Genomic DNA, 21521 nt, shown 5'->3' on the forward strand with positions numbered 1-21521 from the left:
TAGAGAATTGCCCTATAAACTCCTCCACACACTATATCTCCTCATTTTTCCAAATAGTAAGGATGCCTTTAGAAGCTCCCCATGACAGGGCACAAGCCCAATCAAACCCCTAGCACTCTAGATACTCTTGAGCCATCTTCTGTCCAACTCTTGTATTTTTGCTTCTTGTAACAAAATCACATCTGGTTTCTCCTTCCTAAGTGTTTCTCTAATCAATCTTCTCTTCTTCACACTACCTACACCTCTCACATTCCAACTTAAAATCTTCATGTTGATTCTAAACTTGAAACCCACAACTTCCAATCAATCCCATTAAAAAACCTCCCACTCTTCTTTCTTTCCTCTTGTTCTCCTCTCTATCATATACTATTTTGTTTATCAGATTTTCCACCTCGCCCTTCTTTATTCTCCCTTTCCCCTTCCCTTTTTCCTTTCTTTCAAACACCTTGACCCCTAACGACTTACCTAAAGTAGACTTCTTCCTCTTTCCTATTGAGCTACTCTTTGAATTTGATTGTTTCTCACCAACTTCTTGGTCTTTTGCTTCACTTTCCAAGGGGGGCTTGTGTGTGTGTGTGTGTGTGTGTGTGTGTGTTCTAAATCAAATCTCCCAAATATCCTCTACCATAAGAATAGCCTTGCAAACAGACATTAAGTTGTCGATTCTACCTTTCTCTCCACTAACCCCCAACCTTCCTAGCTTCAATTCACCTCCGAGTGTAGTGGCAACATGATTTTCAACATCCAAGGGATTTGAGCAACAACTGGATTTGCAAGAACAGTGGAGGACACACAACAAGTAGTAGGGTTAGCAATAACTTGAGAGGTAACGGGTGGACATTACTCGGAGACAACATAAGAAGGGTTAAGAATTCCTTGTTCAGCTCTATCGTAAGCCAAAGCCCTTGGAAAGCATTGGCCGATTGGAATCTTTTGGAAGCGAGCACTGTTATGCTACAAAGTGGCATATCCCTTGTGTTTCTTTGCTTTCCAAATGGATACATCCGAACTCCCCTATGTTATCACTCATCATTTGTCTCTTAACTCGGTCGTCAATTTTGTGTCCCTCAATCATAGTCATGAACGCATCACAGTCAGTAGAGGCCTCATCAGAGCCGCAATTCTTCTGTAGGTGTTCAAGAAAACTATCAATCTTGATCACTAAGAAACTTTAGGTTCGATGAGAAGAGAAAGTGAAGAAGAGGTAGAAGAAAGAGTGGTGAGAGAGCAGTAGAACACATGTTTTGAGGAGGAGAACAAAATCTCAATATTCTGCCGCCGCCACTTTAATTTAATATTTATATGTTATGCTAGTTACATGAAAAGACATATCTGCCCTTGTGTTTACATCATAACTGTTAACACATAACAATTGAAAATTAAATAACAACTAGGAATAACAGAATAACAAATTGACCACAACTGTGACTAGATACATTCTACCCTACGGACAGAGTGGGACCACAGCTGTGGGGCCCACATAAATGTTCTCTACACTCCCCCTCAAGTTGGGAGTATATGTTCATCATTCCCAATTTGGATAGATTTGCTTCTAGCTTCTTTCTTGATACAACTTTAGTGAGGATGTCTGCTAGTTGCATATTGGATGTGATGTAAGGGAGGCATACTTCTTGAGATGAGACCCTCTCTCGTACAAAGTGGCGGTCAACTTCAATGTGTTTGGTTCTGTCATGCAGTACTGGATTATGTGCTATATTAATGGCGGCTTGATTATCACAATACAACATCAAGGGCTTCTCATACTCAATACCCAACTCCTCAAGTAGAGATCTTAGTCATAGGATTTAAGCCACTCCATTGGCCATGGACCTGTATTCTGCTTCAACACTTGACCGAGAGACAACGCTTTGTTTCTTACTTCTCCAGGAGACAAGGTTTCCTCCCACAAGGGCACAATATCCTGAGGTAGACCTTCTGTCATCAACACTCCCAGCCCAATCAACATCCGTATAGACCTCCACCTTCATGTGATTGTTGTTCTTGAATAGTATGCCCCTACCTGGGCATCTCTTCAAGTAGATTAAGATTCTTTCTGCCGCAAGAAGGTGTGGTTCTAAGGGAATGCATGTACCGGTTGACAACACTAACAACATAAGTAATATCTGGCAGAGTGAGACAGAGATGTAGGAGTTTTCCTACCAATTGCTAGAACATAACTTTGTCTTCAAGAAGCTCCCCACTCTCGGCACTAATCCTGTGGTTCTGTTCAATTGGTGTATCTGCAGGCTTGACACCTAACTTTCCAGTTTTTGCCAACAGGTCTAGGACATATTTCCTCTGAGAGATAAAGATCCTCTGTTTGGATCTAGCAACCTCAATACCCAAAAAATATCGAAGTACACCAAGGTCTTTCACCTCAAATTCTTGATGAAGAAGCTGTTTAAGGGACTCCACCTTCTTGATGAATAGGGTATGATCTGGCTGTGCCTGTACATAACCAAACTTCACAAGGGCTAGTTTGAATCTATCGAACCAAGCCTTAGGTGACTGTTTCAAACCATATAGAGCCTTGTTGAGTCGGCATACTTTCTTACCTATTTTTGCATCATAGAATCCAAGAGGCAAACGCATGTAAACTTCTTCCTGCAGATCTCCATTCAGAAAGGCATTTTTCACGTCCATTTGGTATAAAGGCCAAGTGTGACTCGCTGCAAGGGACAATAGGACTCGAATAGTGGTCATCTTGGCTACTGGTGCAAAGGTCTCCAAGTAATCTATGCCATAAGTCTATGTAAACCCTCTTGCAACTAACCGAGCTTTATACTTCTCAATAGATCAATTTGCATTATGCTTCATCGTAAATACCCATCTGTATCCAACTGGTTTCTTTCCTTTGGGCAGATCGACTATCTCCCAAGTGTTGTTTTTCAACAGGGCATCCATCTCAACTTGCACTGCATCTTTCCATTTCAGGACGGATAGGGCTTCTTGCACTGTTTTTGGAATAGGGACATTGGAAATGGATCTAAGGTAGGACCTGTAGGTAGGAGATAGGCGATCATAGGATAAAAAATGGGAAATACAGTTGGCTGTAGATGTGATACAATGTCGTTTCCCTTTATGGACTGCAATCAGAAGGTCAAGATCATCTGTAGGAGGTGAAATGGCAACGATAGGGGAAGTCTCAGTGGGCCCTGGGACTGTAGTACTTGGACCTGGAGCTGCAGATGAGATTGGAGCTGGCCTGGACTGCTGATGATCAGGATCAACCTGCCTGCATTGCCTGTGATAGACCCTCAACTTCTGATCCCTCTGACCACCCTCACCATCGCAACTCTCCCTCAACTCCTGATTGCAGCTCTCATCATCCAATGGGATAGGTAAAGGAACTGCCCCACTCTCACTGCTCTCCCCCTGAAGACAAGGACTCAAACCCCCACGTTCACTGCTCTCCTCCTGAGGGGAAACCCGAGGATAATAGGGTGTTCCCTCAAAGAAAGTGACATCCATGGAGACAAATTTCTTCCTTGAGACAGGATCATAGCAGCAATAACCCTTTTGAGTGTGTGCATAACCAAGGAAGATGCATTTGGAGGCCTTGGGTTCGAACTTGGAGTGATGGGGACCAAGAAGTTGAACAAAGCAAGTACAATTGAATGTCTTAAGGGGAATAGAAAACAAGTCCTCACATGGGTGTAGAAGGGAAAAAGGAGATCGCATATCAAGGACCCTGGAAGGAACCCGATTAATAAGGTATATAGCCGTGAGGATAGCATCACCCCAAAAGCGAATAGGAACATTGGAAGTAAACATGAGACTTCTAGCCACTTCCAAAATGTGCCTATTCTTTCTTTCGGCAACTCCATTCTGATGAGGTGTATAAGGGCAAGAGCTCTGGTGGATAACCCCATGATGAAGAAGATAAGATGTCAATGATTTAGCAAAGTATTCCTTTGCGTTATCAGATCTGAGAACCTTGATCTTGGCATCAAACTTGTTTAGGATCATTTTTTGAAAATTTTGGGTCAGGGAAGGTACCTCATCTCGTGAACGCATGAGATAAACTCAAGAGAAATGGGTATGGTCATCAACAAATAACAAGAAATATCTGTACCCACCCATGGAAGGGATATGATAAGGCCCCCAAACGTCAATATGAACAATAGCAAAAGAATTATCACTCCTTTTATTACTCAATAAATAAGGCTTTCTACAATGCTTAGCAAACTCACAACTTTCACACTGTAACGGAGACAACTCAATAGACTCAAATAAAGCAGGAAACAGACTCTGTAAAGACCGAAAAGACAAACGACCTAATCGGTCATGCCAAAGCATAACCTGACACACTCTGAGAAACAAAAGACATCTTCTCAACTGACTCTCCCTGACGGAACCGCTCCCCGAGCAAATAGATCCCATTCGTCTCACGACCAGTCCCAATCACCTTCTGCGTCTCCAAGTTCTGAAAAACACATCAGTCAGGGAAGAAGGTTACTGAGCAGTTCATATGCTTGGTAATAGTACTGACTGAAAGAAGATTAGTATCAAGCTTAGGAACATGCAAGACAGATGACTGTGAGATAGTATCTGATAACTTGATGTGACCCTTCCTAGAAATAGGAACCGGGGAGCCATCAGTAATAGATACCTTATCCCTACCAGAAGACAAATGGTAAGTAGTAAACAATGAAGACAAGCTAGTCATGTGATCAGATGCACCTGAGTCGATTACCCAACAAGGTTCAGTAGTACCTGGAGCTGAGGCATGATAGGCTGAAACTCGAGTACCTGAATGTGCGAGGGCAGATGTAGCAGGGGTTGATGAAGACTGTGGTGGCTGAGCTGAATTTCCTACTTCCTTTTCTAGCTGTATTAGGGCAGCCTGAACTGCAGCTAAGGTCTCCAAATACGTTCCTTTGGTGCTAGATTAGGATGCTGAATCAGTGTTCACGCCTACATGAGCAGTGCCCTTCTTGTTTTTCAACTTCCCAAGAACCAAGTGAGGGTGTAGTTTCCAACATGTTTCTTTTGTATGTTTGGGCTTCTTACAATGTTCGCATACCACATCCTTCTTGTCTTCCTTCCTCCTGTCCTTCTCTGAATCACCCCCTGATTTGGTTGTGACCGCTATAAAGGCTGGTGTTGGGGGCTGAGGTTGCATCATAACCTTCCTTCTTGTCTCTTCACTGTGTACAAATGAGTATGCCTGAGAGAGAGTCACACTGTCTCTAGCCAAAATCTGTTGCCGGACAATATCATACTTTGAGTTTAGGCCTGCCAGAAACTCAAATACCCAGTTTGTCTCAACCTGCTTTCTATATATCTGTGCATCTCTGGGACTCTCCCACTCAAGAGTCTCTAAGTGATCAATCTCATGCCACAGGGACTGCAAGGTAGAGAAATATACTGAAACCGGTCTCTCTCATTGTTTAAGATTTTACACTTCACATTTCAATTCATATGCTCTGGCAACATTAAGGGGTTAGGAATAAGTTTCTTTCATAACATCCCATATCTCCTTAGTTGTCTTTGCCCACAAATAATTCTGGCTAATATGAGGATGCATAGAATTACATAACCATGTCATAACCAAGTAGTTTTCTTGAATCCACTTGGTATATGTAGGGTCTCCCTTGGGAGGTTTTTTCATATCTCCCAAGAAGTACCCTAATTTACCTCTTCCACCAATAGCCATCATGGCTGATTGGGCCCATTCCAAATAGTTTGATCCATCAAACTTTACGGTCGTAATCTGACCACTCATCTCAGAAACACCACCATAACTGATGTTCCCAAGGCTGCCTTCTGCCTGATTTTTAAACTCCATTTCTGTCAAGTCTCAAAACAGCACTTGAACTACCAATCACAATAAAAAACAGTATGGGCCTGATCTGTATTCACAGTGTATGTGCACAAAACTGGGATAATTCTGATCTAAAACCAACTAGCCAACACAATAGTAGCTGTCCGTAGAGCTCTAACCCCTTAGGACTATGAAAATAGCTTAAAAAAATCTGATATGCTTGGGAAAGTTAGGGTTTTAATCAGTCCTTAAAGTGAACAATTCAGTTGCACAATCCAAACAGTACTGTATAGTAGGGTTAATAAGAAACCCTAGAATCTGATCAAACCTACCCGTAACCTTAAGGGCACCTCTAGGTAGATCACAAGATTCAGTCAAACCCTAGGGCTTGCCGCAAGACCACTTTCAATCCCTAGAGTAGAGAGAAACACAGTTGAGACAGTTCGGCCTAGGGTTTGCTGTAAAGCCCTAGTGAATCGAAGAGAGAAAACCCTAGAATGGTTCGGCCTTCCCCTCCAGATAGGTCCAACTTATCTTCTCTGATAGAACTTCTCTTAGAAAGTAAACAACTTACAAGGAAAAATTGTTCGCTGCCTTTTAGGGTTACCTGAACCCTACTCTTCTCTGATCCTTCCTGACCACCAACACTCTGCAACCCTAGCAAGTCTCCAATAGCTGCTAGCACTTCTGGCGATCTCCAAGAATCAGTCTGCGAACTCCTTTTCAGCTTCCAGTCCTAGGAGATTCTCATGTGGTCGGCTGGTATTAGGCTCACATGAGAAACCCTAACTTGGCTCTGATACCATGTAGGTGTTCAAGACTGCTATCAGTCTTGATCACTAAGAAACTTTAGGTTTGATGAGAAGAGAAAGTGAAGAAGAGGTAGAAGAAAGAGTGGTGAGAGAGCAGTAGAACACAGGTTTTGAGGAGAAGAACAGAATCTCAATATTCTGCAGCCGCTACTTTAATTTAATATTTATATGTTATGCTAGTTACGTGAAAGGACATATCTGCCCTTGTGTTTACATCATAACTGCTAACACATAACAACTGAAAATTAAATAACAACTAGGAATAACAGAATAACAAATTGACCACAGATGAGACCGGATACATTCTACCCTACAGACAGAGTGGGACCACAGCTGTGGGGCCCACATCAATGTTCTCTACACCTTCAACTGTACAACAACAAATGAGGAGTGTTCTTCAAACAAAATCTCCATGCCCCAAATCATCATCATTCAACCTTTTTTGAGCTTTGGTCGAATCAAGACTTCCAATGCTAGAGGGTTGGTTGACTTCCTCATCACAATCAGGTTCCATGTTCTCTCATTCACTCTCTTCATCAGAGTCCTCCCTGAAATCCCTGTTGTATTTTGGGTTTGGTCTATCTGGAGTCGTCGAGTTTTGTTTGGACGGTGGTCGCTGGACCAGTTTGTTGGTTTTTCAACCACCGGGACTTCCCATAGGAGCTTCTGCGGGTGTGGAGATCTTTGCTGCTGTAACTTTCTATTGGGGGGGGGGCAGTTGAGGGGGACGATGATACACCACAATTACCACCCTCCAAAGCCCCAAAGGAACAAGGCACTTGACTCATAATAGAGTCACGTGCCTCTAAATTAAAATTCTCCCAGGGTCAAACTGATCCCTCCTGATCCATTGTGCATCCCACATTGCCCAAGACTTTAAAATTTGCTGCCTGTGCACTAAATTTGTTGAGCACGTTTTCTCTGATTAACAGAGCCTCTGTATGATTTCTTGGCTGTTCGATCTTGCAACTTTGAGACCCTCGGTTGCTTAAACAAATAATACTACTGATTTGCTTTCCCATGAATAAATTGTTGAGTTTCTTTCTCAAGAAACCCTTTCTCATTTGCCTTTGACTGCTGCTTTGCCACATGGCTCCACTCTTTGCCTTTGCCTTCGCCACATCACGCCCAATCCTCCATGTCATCATCATTGTCTTCCTCTCTCCTCCCGCACTAGAGCGTCGCTTCGGCTCCCAGCGCTATCCAAACCCTGTACAATAGCCCGTCTCTGAGCACCTGGAATGTCCTCGGAACCAAATCCGACTTAGCTCCGACATTATGAAGCTTTGCCGCTTTCAAATCTTTTATATTATATTATACGCCTCCAAAAACCTTCCTAGGATTGAAGCAAGTCGTTGGAATGTTGCTTCCTTCCACAGGTGAAAGGGTAATCCACGAAGCCAGACGGTAAGAGCTTCTTCATTTGATGATCACTCGTTCGACAAGGGGCACCAGCGATGAATTAACACCAGACCTTCAGCAGTTTCAAAGCTTGAGGTTTCCAGTTCCTTTCCCTGTACATCTAGTATCGCCTTATCATCATCAAACGGCCTTATCATTGCTAATGAGCTTATTTTCTTCATCTCCAGGACTTCTTCTAGAATCTTTTTCCAGACAGGGTTTAGTATTCCTGTTGTGATTACAAATTTCTTTTCCCATGTTTCTTTCTCCTCCTCCAACGATAGATTTGTTCCACAGAGGATGACCAGACTGAATCAATCTGATCTATAGCCAAACTAGCTTTCTCCTCCAGTCTCCACCAGTCTCTTTCCTTTCCCCTTTATAAAATCTAAATTGCTTCTCTCTGTTTTCTTCTCATTCAATCTCTTTTCTGACTTCTCTTCTTCTGCCTTCGAGCATTCACCGATATGTTTCAGGTCCCCTGTTAACACCAAGAACTGCTGTAGAGCAGCTAGAGCTTCCCCCCTCAACCTCCATCCCTTCCCATTTCTTCCTTCCAGGATGCAAACCAGCCATTTTTTACCAGGCCCAAAAACTCATTAAGTGTCACATAAGCTCCTTTTCGATTTTTCAATAGCTTTGCCCAGTAAACAGTGCTATCATCTTTGATTTAAACTTTCCAATTCACTTGCCTTGAAAGCTCGTTAACCTTCAGGACTGAACCCCTTCTAGTTTTGATCTCCTCCAGTGCAAAAGACTTTGCTTCAACTTCGAATTTCTGTCTCCATCTGTTAGCACAAACGTAAGTCCTCTCGTCCTCCATGGCACTCAGTGTATTAACTAGTTTGCGATCTATCCCTTGTACAGCAGCTAGAATCTCAGCCCTTTTCTGATAGTTGTTTCTTTTCCCTTTTTTTTTCGAAAAACTCTTTATATTCCTCTCTCCAGAACTAATTGCTAATTAGGTCCAACAAAGATGGCATCTTTGGATAGATTGGATTTTACCATTTTGTGTTAGTCTTTGTGTGTGTGGTATAGTTTTCTTGATGCAAGAATAACTTTGTTTTGTAACCTGGAGAGCATGTCTCTTTCCTTTTATTTTATTATTGTTTCTGCATTTATCCTTAAGTTATATTCTGAGAGAAAAACAAAACTTTGTTTTTGCAGGTGGTCTTATGATGAATTTAAAGGACTTTTCCGGCCTGTTACTGATTAATCTTAGTCATGCCCATTCTTTTGGTACCATAATCTTTTCTAGGATTTTCATGGCCATGTGATTCCTAAGCATTTTATGTAGTCAGGTATGTTTTTGTTTTCTCATGCTATTGTTTCATCTCCATCATATTCAATATTTGCATTCCATAGAGGGGGACGATATATGGTCATACTATTTTGTAGTGTGGCAAGATGTGAATTACCATCCATTTAGGGGGTGTTCTCCAACATGAAATGCTTTTGTTTTTCTTATTTCTCTAAAATGCCACATAAGCAAAAAAGAACATGTTAGATGTGTATTTTCATAACAAAGTGAATTTAAAAAAAAAAACCTTGTTTCTAAAATGAAAAAGATGCTTTCAAAAGCATAAATGTGCTTTCACTTCTATCAAGCATTTCAGGCTGATGTGCCATGTACCAAAATCCTATACATGATTTTGCACGTGCTAGTTTAAAGCTTCTATGTATCTAGGAGAAAAAACTCCATGCTTAAATGAAATTGGAAATTAATTATACATAACAATAAAAGTAAGAATAAGAATGGCGAGCCAATATCTGTTGTTCCGTTCAATTAGAACCTCTTTTTTTATAATTGAATTTTAATTCATTAATAAAAAAAATAGATCTGTTACAAATAAGCCCAGAGAGAGGCTTGAGGTGCAGCCTCGCTCTTAAGAAAAAATATCATAACTACATGAAAAAACAAGTAACCACTAGTATAGAGATTATACACAATTACAAAGCTGCCCAGAACAGAGAAACCCTGTTAATCCCTTGTTTTGCAAGAGAATCAGCCATCTCATTAGCCGATCTTCTTACCCATTTCACTATCATATTTGTTGTTAACCAGACCACCTTCTTAAGCAGATCTTCTAAACTCCAGACAGTCGAATCTGGATCCAGCAACCATCCCACAACCACCTAGGAATCACCTTCAGTTGTCTGCCTTTCTAAGACATTGCTGTCCTTATCTCTCAAGATTCCTCCTATGCTAGAGGGGCCAGGGTTACCTTGGCTGCTCGCATCAAAGTTTAGTTTAACAAAACCCTCGGGAGGGACCCAAACCAGTGTATTGCCCTTGCCAAAATGCAGTCCTTCAACTCAGAAAGTCTTCTCTCCTTATTGTGGAAGGTTCTAGTGTTCCTTTCCTCCCAATAGTTCATAAGGAAGCTGCCCTAATGCACCTCCACATTAAACTTCCTCATGTTGATTGCCTGCCAAGCACTGAGGGTTCAAACAACTGAGAGACTTCTGCTGGCAGCAACCACCTGCAACCAAAAAGGGCAAAAATCTAAAACCAGATAGCTGCACCAACAAGGCAAGATAAAAACAGTCCTCACCATTGGATTTGCATAGGGAACACCAGTTTGGGGACAAGCACAAGTAAGACATTTCCTTCTACACCTTGTCTAAAGCAACGTTTAAAAAATGACCCGGAAACGGAACTGTTCTGGCCACCGGTTTCTGGGTCAACGGTCTGACCGTCCGGTTTGAATGGATGGCCCATTCTGACAAACAAATTAAAAAAATAAAAAGTAATTAAAAATAAAAACGGTCAAAAACCATTGAACGGGATTACAGGTTGCCAGTTCGATTACCTGGGTCAATGGGTTGTTGACTTTTCAACTGTTTTTAGCCAAAAACCAGGTTTGGGGTAAAACGGAACCGGTTGACTGGATGGTTCCCGGGCCGAATGGTCCGACTGTCCGGGTCAACGGTGATTCAAAAACCTTGGTCTAAAGTATAAACCTTCCCAAGTAACACTTCCCAGCAAAAAATAGAGACATTTGGGGGAATGGGCTTAGTCCAAACTTCCTTAATAGGAAAGGTAAAGAGATAGAGGACGGACAGAGGATTTTGAAAAAGGAAGCAAATGAAAAGGAACCTTTAGGTGAAGGGAACCAAATTCTTTCATCTGACTTCAGGGAGTTCAGACAAACATTAGCCAAGAGAAGCAAGAGATTTGTCACACAAGTCAATTCTGCCTCCCTTAGACTTCTTCTAAACCCTAAATCCCAATTCAAAGAATCAGGGGTGATAGGAGAAGAAAGAGACCTGGCCACAATCTCATTCTTCCTATGGGAAATTGAATAGAGAGAAGGAAGTAAATTCTCAAGGGCTGAACTACCCACCCAAATGTCTTCCCAAAACGTTACTAAATTACTAGAATAAACATCATACTTGATATAATGTGGGAATTGGGGGAGGATCCTTGAAATTGCTTTCCACAGAGAAGCCAAAGTAGCCTGACGAGATGAGTCAGCATCCCAACCATTGTCCGAGCAACCATGTATACTACCTATAACCACATTCCACAAGGACCCTCTCTGGGCCACCTCTAAAGCCATTTGCCTAACAAGGCCGTATTCTTACACGCTAAGTTTCCTAGGCCCAAACCACCTTGCTCTTTGTTCCTACAAACCAAATCCCATTTTACTAAGTGGTCTCTTACTCCATTTTCCCCTCTCCAGGTTCCCAGAGAAAATTCCTCATCAGCCTCTCTAACCTCTGCTTCCTTGATAGGGATTCTAAACACAAAATAACCTGGTAAGTTGGATAAAGTGGCCCTAATCAAGGTACCTCTACCACCCAAGGAGATGTAATTTTTCTTCCTTGAGGCCAACCTTTTTTTTTGTCAAACTTCTCCAACACCGGATTCCAAAAACAACTTTCGCACCAAGAGGGAGACCTAAGTAGGACATGGGCCAAGAGGAGATGGGGCAATCTAAGCACTCTGCAATAGACTCAACAACCCCATCCTCTAGATTAATGCCCACTACACAACTTTTGGTCCAATTGATCTTCAAATTGAAACATTTTCAAAATAAAGGAGCAAATCTTTAAGGTTCCTCACCCCCTTAAATCATCCCCTTCACAAAAGATTATTATATCATTAGAAAATTGGAGATGGGTGATTGGAAGATTGCTCCTACCAATTCTCCAACCCCTAATGGCCTCTTCGTCAGCTTTTGAGATTAGTTGGCTAAGCACATCTCTTTCTGAATATTGTATGCTTTATGATGTATAATATCAAACCACCAGAGGAAAATATGTTTTTAAAACAGGATTATTTTTAATCAAAATAATTTTATGGAGATGTGTAAAAGCACGAATATATATGGTATGATGGGGAATCCCAAATTCTAAAATGTATATGGAATACATGTAAAACGCCATTCACTCCTCAGACTCTGCTTACTAAGAACAGACTGACATCTTCTTAAAAGCCTCTTCTACTGATATCCATGACTATCTCCCCACAACCCTTCACAGGATCTCTTCTTTGAGAATTTAAGCACAGTTTTCTGGTTTATGTTTTGGAAACAAGAGAAGATGCCTTACAACATAAAGTTAATACAACGTTTGATTGGAATCTCTGAAATATATATATATATATATATATATATATATATTGTTTTCCTTGTTTCTAGAAAACACCACATCAACAGAAAAACAAAACGTGTTCTTGAATGTTTGATTAAGAAAACGTGTTTTATGTGTTTTATGTGTTTTTATTTTAAGAAAATAACGTTTTCCTAAACCATTTGTGAGGACTGAGGCTCAAATTTCTTGCTATCAAAATTTAGAAAAAATATAAATTCATGTTTGAGAACATAGCCTTTGGTGTTCCGTCAACCTTCACATAATAGACCTAAAACTGGATTTGACCAAATCATTCATCCAGTTCAAAATGAATATGATACATAACCATCAGATCCTCCAAAATATGTACGGTGCAAATACATACAAAATAATATAAAATAAAAGGTTTCTCACTCTACATTTTTTGTATTTGTACTTCTTCCAAACTGAGCCTTACTGTTGAAGCACGAATACAATGGAGGATAAGATATGATGTGAGCCTTGTAAAATGGGAGATCTTGTTTTCTATTTAATTATTGTCTCATTTTCTAGGATATTTGTTGAGTTTTCTTTTTGAAACTGCCTTGCACCAGGTAGGTATTCATTTAGTAGCAGACGGGGAAAATTGATACCGACGAGAAGGGCCATGTGAGAAGCCATGTTCTGTATAATATGCAACAATAGTCGAGCTTGTATTCATCTCCTTAATTGTAATTGTAATCTTGGTGCTTCTCATTCCTAATCAAAATTTGGGAGAGGTGTCTCCTGGCCGTTGAATCTAAAATATTCTTTTTATTAAAAAAATCTCAGTTAAAACTTAAAAACTTAAACGTGTAGCGTGTAGGTCAATTTAGTTACGCATGCTAAATGCCTAAATCCACAGGTTACTTGTGTTGGCATGAATTAACCACACAGAGTAGGCCCCAGTGTTTTAGATATCAGGACATAGTAATATGCTTTTATTTTTAGTGCACAATATTTAATCGTACTTGGATGTGTGGATCTTTATGCTATGTGGGCCAAATAACCTTGGGGTCCAAATTTTCTGAAACCCAGCGGCTGGTTCATTTTAATTGTAATTTTCCTTGTGATCTTCAGTGCATTTGTGACATGGGCTTTTTGGGAAGGGCGTCCCTTCATCTGCATGGCAGCAGGGCCTCACCCCCCAGACATGAAGTTGTAAAATCATTTGTAGTGCTAGACTGCTAGGCCATTCTCAATACAACCACCGCCTTGGCCCAGTATCGAGGTTCCCTTAAAACTTGAAAGGATTAGATATGTGGGCACGTATTATATATTTATATAGTCCTAACTCCTGATGTTGAAGACACCTTCCTCCGGAAATTTTGACAAAAGGACAATCGTATTCATGAGAAAATTGACACATTTTGATATTGAAGACACCTTCCTCCGGCCTTATTCGGATATACCACATCCCCGTTTTCGATCCTTATCCTCACGAATCTCTGGATCTTGATCCCATCGATAGGGACATAGAATCCGGATCACCTGTCATATATCTCATGCATGGTCCGTATCATTTTTATGGTGGAAGGTGTTTTCTTGACAGAAGATCTCAACTCCCATGAATAAAAAAAAAGTTATTCATCACACTCAAATCCTTGGAATTTTTAAATTGATTTTTTTAAATAAATTTATTTAAAATAATATAATTTTTAATGTACAAATATTTTAAATATATTTTATTAATAATATCATAAAAAATATTATATATATAATTCAAGGCGGGGCGGGCACTCCCCATCCCATCCCATCCTAGTTCCCAATCGGACATCACTATCAATCTCCATCTCCACCAATGTTGAAACCAGACTGGGATGGGAAAATCGTCATCTGTAAGCTAGGGGTGATAATGAGAAATCGAAAAAACAAACCAAACCAATGAAATCGAATTGAAATTTCCAATTAATCGAATTGGTTGGTTTGATGTTTTCAAAAAATCAAAGATATTGGTTCAGTTTTGGTTAACTAATATAAAAAAAATTGACAATTAATCAAACCAATTGGTATATATATGTGTGTGTGCTTATAATATGTAATATATTATTTATAATATAATGTTTTATATATATTTATAATTTTTATTATATATCTATATCTATATAAATATATTAAGGTGAAATATGTAAGTAAGAAGGCCTAAGCATAAGGGAAATGAAATCTAACAGTATTTTTTGCCTTTAAAAAAAATTACAAGAATGCCACTCTCTCCTATCAATTATCTATCTCTCTTTTTCTTACAAATTACAAGAATGCCATCTCTCCCTCTTGTCATCTCTCTCTCTCTCTCCTTATAAATTACAAGAATGCCACTCTCTCTCCAACTAAGGGAGACTTCAGCTCAACATCTTGGCTGCTAGGTAGGGGTGTAAACGGATCGAATTCGAATTGGATCAGACAATATCTAAATTTGAAATCCGATACCCAAATTCATTTCGATATCCGACGGATATTGAAAATTAATATTCGAATTCAAATCCGATTAAATATTCGAATATTTGATTTGATTCAAATTCAATTAATTAATTATTTTAGATAATTAATGAATATATAAAATAAATATTTTATTGATATAAAGTATATAAATATGTAAATTATTTATATAACTTAATTATTATATATATATTATATAAAATATTTTATATATTATATATAAGAATTAAATAATCAATCGAATTCGGATATTTATCGAATTGAATCAGGTCATATTCGAATTTGGATCCAATTAGCTATTCAGTAAGAATAGCATATCTGAATTAAACCGGTTAGATATTCGAATTATTCAAATTCGATTCAATTATGTTGAATATCAAATTCGAAATCGGATTTTCGAATACTGTTGACACCCCTACTGCTAGGGGACCTGCAATCAAAGGTAGTCGAGTTCAAGTCGAGCCAAGCTCAAACTTCTGAGCTCAAGCTCAAGTCTCTAATTTGAATCAAGCTCTAGCTAGTAGACGACACCTCGGTCACTGAGGGAGACCTCGGCTCGGCACCTCGGTCACTAAGGGAGATCTCGACAACTAAGGGAGACCTCAGCTCGACACTCTGTCAACTAAGGGAGACCTTAGTTCGACACCTCACCTGCTAGGGAAACCTTAGCTTGACACTTCAGTAGCTGTGGGAGACATCGATTTGGCACATTGGCAATTGAGGCAGACCTCGGCTCAACACCTCAACTGTTTGAAAGACCTACAATCAAAGGTAGCCAAGTTCGAACTTCCAAGCTTTTGATTCGAGCTTGAGCCTGATAGTTTATGAGTGAGCCCCTACAACGCAGGGCTCCCTCCACTAGTAAATATATTAAACTGAAATGTATACGTAAGAAGGCTTGAGGATGAGGGAAATGGAATCTAACATTATTTTTTGCCTTTTTTTCTTAGAAATTACAAGAATGCCACTCTCTACCAACTTTCTCTCTCTTTGCTTTTTTTCTTTCAAATTACAAGAATGCCACACTCTCTCTCTCCTACCAACTCTCTTTCTCTCTTTTTCTTACAAATTACAAGAATGCCATATTTATCTCTCTGTTGCCATCTTCCTCTCTCTCTCTCTCTTTCTCTCTCTCTCTCTCTCTCTCTCTCCTTATAAATTACAAGAATGCCACTCTCTCTCCAACTAAGGGAGACCTCAGCTCAGCATTTCGACTGCTACGGGACTTGTAATCAAAGGTAGTCGAGCTCAAGCTAGACAACACCTCAACCGTTGAGGGAGACATTGGCTTGACACCTTGGTCATTGAGTGAGATCTCGGCTCAACACCTTGACAACTGAGGGAGACCTTAGCTCAAAACCTTGTCAACTAAGGAAGACCTTAGCTCGACACCTCGCCTGTTAGGGAAACCTCAGCTTGACACTTCAACAATTGAGGGAGACCTCAGTTTGGCACCTTGACAATTGAGGGAGACCTCGGCTGCTTGAGAGACCTGCAATCAAAGGTAGCCGAGCTTTTGACTCGAACCGAGCTCGAGCTCAAGCCTCTAATTTGAATCGAGCTTGAGCATGATAGTTTATGAGGGAGCCCCTACAACACAGGGCCCCTTCCGCCATCTCTCTCTCTCTCTCTCTCTCTCTCTCCTTGTAAATTAAAAGGATCACTCTTTCTCCAACTGAGGGAGACCTCAACTCGACTTCTTGGTTACTAGGGGACATGCAATCAAAGGTAGTCGAGTTCGAGCCGAGCCAAACTTGAACTTCTGAGCTCAAGCTCAAGTCTCTAATTCGAATCGAACTCTAGCTAGACGACACCTCGGTTACTGAGGGAGACATCGGCTCAGCATTCGGTCACTGAGGGAGATCTCGGCTCAGCACCTCGACAACTGAGGGAGACCTTAGCTCGGCGCCTTATCAACTAAGGGAGACCTCAACTCGACGCCTTGTCAACTAAGGAAGACCTTAGCTCGACACTTTATTTGCTAGGGAAACTTCAGCTCCACACTTCAGTAGTTGAGGGAGATAGACGAGCTCAAACTTCCAAGCTTTTGACTCGAGCCGAGCTCAAGTCTCTAATTTGAATCAGCTCGAGACTAATAGTTTATGAGCGAGCCCCTGCAACCCAGGGCCCCCTCCACTAGTTTATATATTGATTTATAATATATATTATAAAAATAAAAAAATACTACGGTTCTATTTGCAAAATAGGCCTAACTGAACCGCACCCCTCCGTAAACAAAGAGGGAAGCAGTGAACGAATTGCAGAGCGTCGGAGATTGTGGACTAATAAAACTTTTGGTTTGGGTTGAATGCTGCTGGAGACAACTCTTTGCGTTAGTTTTCTTTGTTCGTCGCCAATTATCAGTTCTCAATCCTTCTCTGTACTCAGTGTTGGCTCGCTGATAGCAGGAATAATCCCACACCTGTTTTCGGTCAAGCACGTAACTCAGTAAGGCTAAGTGAAAAGAACGAAGATTATTAACTTGAAAAGGTTAAGTGAAAAGAAAAAGGTTATAAATATAATATCTAATGAAGTCATCTGTTAAAACGCTCAAAGGGGTTAGAAGAGCTGGGAGCAAATAAAAAAAGATGTAGATAAAAGGGGTTCCCACGGTTCGGGTAACCGAACCGTGGGCCTTTTTTTCAACTAAACCGGTAGTACCGGTTTTTGGAAAACCTGTAACCGGAACTGAACCGAAATCAGTTGATTAACCGGTTGACCGGTTTGGTTAACCGTCGGTTCGGTTCGCCGGTTTTTTGATATTTTAGTTTTTATAATATATATTATAAAAAAATATATAAAATATTATATTTAAAATAATAAATAATATATAATATTCACCAATCTACGTGAGCACTGTGATATTTTAAACATTTTTCCATATTAATGGCGGCAATTCTTTTCATTGTTTAAAATTTTATTTCACACGTGGTTGGGGCGTTGTGCCAAGCCTTCTGTTCTGTTATTCCCTAAAAAATGGTCGCCACCTCGAGGTTATTGAGCAGGAACAGGAAGGCCTTTAACAGATCCTAAAGAATCATGATCTCTTGGAGTTGGAAACCTTCGAGTTGAATTTAGGGTTATCCATTGACGGTATACAATTTCTTCAACAGAAATTTCATCCGGATCCCAGACATTCTGGTTTCCAGTTCTAAATTCGTCTTTCTGTTTTTTTTTTTTTCTTTGGTTCGTCTGATTATTTTCGCCTCTGATTCTTAAATTGTTTGTTATGATTGTAGCAGTCATGTCTTCAGATCTCCTTCTAAAGCCGTCATGTAGCGGCTGTGGGTCGACGACGGATCTTTACGGAAGCAATTGCAAGCACATGACTCTCTGTTTATCCTGCGGGAAGGCAATGGCAGAGAACCATGGAAAATGCTATGAGTGCGGAGTTATTGTTACACGATTGATCCGGGTTTGTATTATTCTGATCATTTGGCATGAATACACTCTGCTCAATATTCGATCATGGGGTTATAAAGATGCAGCTGGTTTGAATTTGGCAATTCTTTTCCGAGTCCAATTCTTTTCCGAGTCCAATTCTTTTATGTGTTCTTGTTTTTCTTTTTCGTATGCTTTAATGTGTTCAAGTTTCTGAAGATATTGTTTTTTTTTTTTTTAAACTCCTTTGCTCAGGCGTGTTGAAACTTGGAATCAGATAAATTATTTCTCTACGTTTTAATTGATATTAATTGTCGCTGGAGCATTTTAGAATCCATCTTCTGTTGTCTGTAGGAGTACAATGTTCGTGCAAGCTCTGCTAGTGATAAGGCTTACTTCATCGGTAGATTCGTCACAGGAGTTCCAAATTTTTCAAAGAAGAAAAATGCCAATAATAAATGGTCTCTACAGAAAGAAGGACTCCAAGGACGCCAAGTTACTGATGCCTTGCGGGTATTCATTTATCAATTTCATTTTTGCTATCTTTACTTTTGATGCAGTGATGAGATTTCACATAGTTGTTGGGACAGTGGAGTCCCTTATTGTTTAGTAGGCATGATTTTTATATTTAGAATTCGGGTGGTTCTAGTTTTTCTCCCTGGTTTCTTATGAACGAGTTAGTTTCCCTAGTTGGCCTAGCAACTAGAAAACACTAATAGTGAACTAACATAAAAGAATCAAACACTAATAACATTATATAGACTATGGAAAACTAGGGAACGGATCTCTTTTCTGTTATAGGAGGGAGATGCAAAGATAATATGTGTACATGTGCTTTAAATAAAAAAAAAAAAAGAAAACAAACATATAAAGGGATGGGGCCCTTATTATTTTGAATATGACAAAGATATAAAGGAGAGAACATGTAGGTGCGTCAATTGCAGAGAGAGTGAAAAAAAATAACAGGATCCTTATTCTGGTCACATGTGGAAAGATAACAAGGTGTTTGCAGAGGATCACAAAAAAATGAAGGGACAAAGCTCATTTTCTTGATTTTTTAAGTTCAAGTTCAAAGTTGGCCCTTTACAATGCCCTCTTACACCCTTATTTATACAATGTGATATGGTTAGCTGCATGACAGTACGAAGTGAGTTGTTACAAGTCAAAGGGTCTATAAGAGCTATAAGCAGCTGAAAAAAGGCACAGGTTGAATTAGTGACAACATAGTTTTCAAGGCGCCAAGGCAATGGATTTTTTCAAGTAAAAATATGATCCTAGGGTAATTCCCTAGGTTCCATAATCATATTTCCTTAATAATTATCCATAATTTTCATGAGAAAGTATAAAATTCATGTTAAAGTATAGAAAATCAACATATTCCTACATATTCATGAGGAAAAAAGAAGAAAGAAAAGAAATTTCAAAAAATATAAGGGCTGAACCCCTGTTTCTGTTATAGGAAAAGAAGAAAAGAAAAAGTGGAAGAAGAAAATTGGTATATAGTATAGACACAGAAAATATGTAAAGAAAAAGAAGTAATTGTGTTGGTTAGATTTAAGTTCATCCTTACTTATTGGTTCAGATTTTGAAGTCTTTCAGGGTTCGATACAGCATTTAGCAATGTTCGTGTTGATTAAACCCTAACAAATAAGAAAATAATAAAAAGAAAATAGTATATAAACACACAAAATGAATATTTTAGTTTAAAAGCATCTATTTTAAAATTATAGCCTCAAAAAATTGAGAATATAAAAGTTTTGTCTAACACAGTATAGAAAACTGCTTGGCGATTAGGCGAGGCGAGCCTCCAAGGGCGCCTTGTCGCCTAAGCGTCACCTTGACAACTGAGTGACAAATTATTTAAGGGATCATGATTTAACAATGACTATAAAACTGAACAGAGAAGAAAGGCAGAAGAGATTCATGGTGGAGATTGGAAGCTCAGGTAAAAGATCATGGAAGTGGGAGAAGTCAGGAAAATTCTCTGTGAATTCTTTTTACAATGCTCTTGTTGGTTCAGAAGAGCAATCAGTCAGTCAAAATTATTTGATGCAAGAATGTGCCCACAAAAGTAGCAATTTTCATTTGGACTTCCTATTTAAACAAATCTTACTAGGGACAATCTTCTTCAAAAGGGTATGGTGTTGGACTGCCCACAAAAGTAGCAATTTTCATTTGGACTGCCTATTTAAACAAATCTTACTTGGGACAACCTTCTTAGAAAGGGTATGGTGTTGGACTGCCCACAAAAGTAGCAATTTTCATTTGGACTGCCTATTTAAACAAATCTTACTCGGGACAACCTTCTTCAAAAGGGTATGGTGTTGGTTTCAGCAGACTGTGTGTTGTGTGAATGGCACTTGGAATCAGTGAACTGTCTACTGTTACACTGCAGTTTTCCACAAAGTATGGTCTAAAATATAGAATTTGTTTGAAGTAAAGAGCTGCTGTCCAAGGTTGGTGATGGAGTTTGTAGGTCAGAGGGCTGAAGGGCTGAGAAAAAAATGAAAATTGGCTTGGAGTATTGTCCTGGCTGTGGTTTGTTGGTGTTTGTGGCAGGTGATAAATGCAAGAATGTTCAAGAACAAATGCAGCTCTGCTGATACAGTTTTTCAGAAGGTGTTGGGGAAGATGTTTTCATGGCTGGCTACTCATAAGTTGTTTAAAAATCATAGGATATAATTCATTTTTTTGTACATGGAATCTTGTTGTACATGATCTTTTGTTTTCTTTCTTCTTATATGATACAATACTTCACCTTCAACATAGGGGCTCGGATATCCCTTTACAGACTTTAATTTAGACTTGAAAACTTACTAAAATAACTTTTAATTTCTTTAGAAAGGGCCATTACCCATGATGGTCCTGGCAACCTGTGGTCTTTTTGTAAATATTTACACACTTTATCAGTAAAGTTTTGATTACTTGTCAAAGAAACCATAAGAAAATTCTAAGAATTGCAGAATTAAAAATATGCTACCAAACTCTTGCTATAGGAGATTATAAATTTCTCTTGAACTATTGATCATATCAATAGGGGTATCTCTTTTGTTTTGATACTGTTGAGACCCACCAAACCCATGCGGAGGAAGGCTTAGGCCCATCAGCAGACCCCAGGCACTCTAGGC

General features: G+C 39.6%; 2 protein-coding genes across 3 annotated transcripts in view; both read left to right on the forward strand.

Moving 5' to 3' along the window:
• Positions 1-13382, forward strand: part of LOC148875192 (uncharacterized) — a 34667-nt gene extending 21285 nt beyond the window's left edge. The window contains exons 7-8 of the mRNA XM_088968408.1: positions 9148-9281; positions 13152-13382. Of these exons, the coding sequence (XP_088824534.1) occupies positions 9148-9196 (49 nt within the window). The 3' untranslated portion in view covers positions 9197-9281; positions 13152-13382. The remainder of the gene's footprint in view (positions 1-9147; positions 9282-13151) is intronic.
• Positions 13383-17872: 4490 nt separating this feature from the next.
• Positions 17873-21521, forward strand: part of LOC148875193 (transcription initiation factor IIF subunit alpha-like) — a 54292-nt gene continuing 50643 nt past the window's right edge. The window contains exons 1-3 of one of the 2 annotated variants that reach the window (XM_088966662.1): positions 17873-18105; positions 18252-18427; positions 18748-18906. In XM_088966662.1, the coding sequence (XP_088822788.1) occupies positions 18257-18427; positions 18748-18906 (330 nt within the window). In that variant the 5' untranslated portion in view covers positions 17873-18105; positions 18252-18256. The remainder of the gene's footprint in view (positions 18106-18251; positions 18428-18747; positions 18907-21521) is intronic. The other variant, XM_088966661.1, reaches the window with a different exon arrangement.

Source organism: Nelumbo lutea, chromosome 1 (genome assembly GCF_056320005.1).
Source record: "Nelumbo lutea isolate HS-2025 chromosome 1, American lotus-T2T, whole genome shotgun sequence".
NCBI lineage: Eukaryota > Viridiplantae > Streptophyta > Magnoliopsida > Proteales > Nelumbonaceae > Nelumbo > Nelumbo lutea.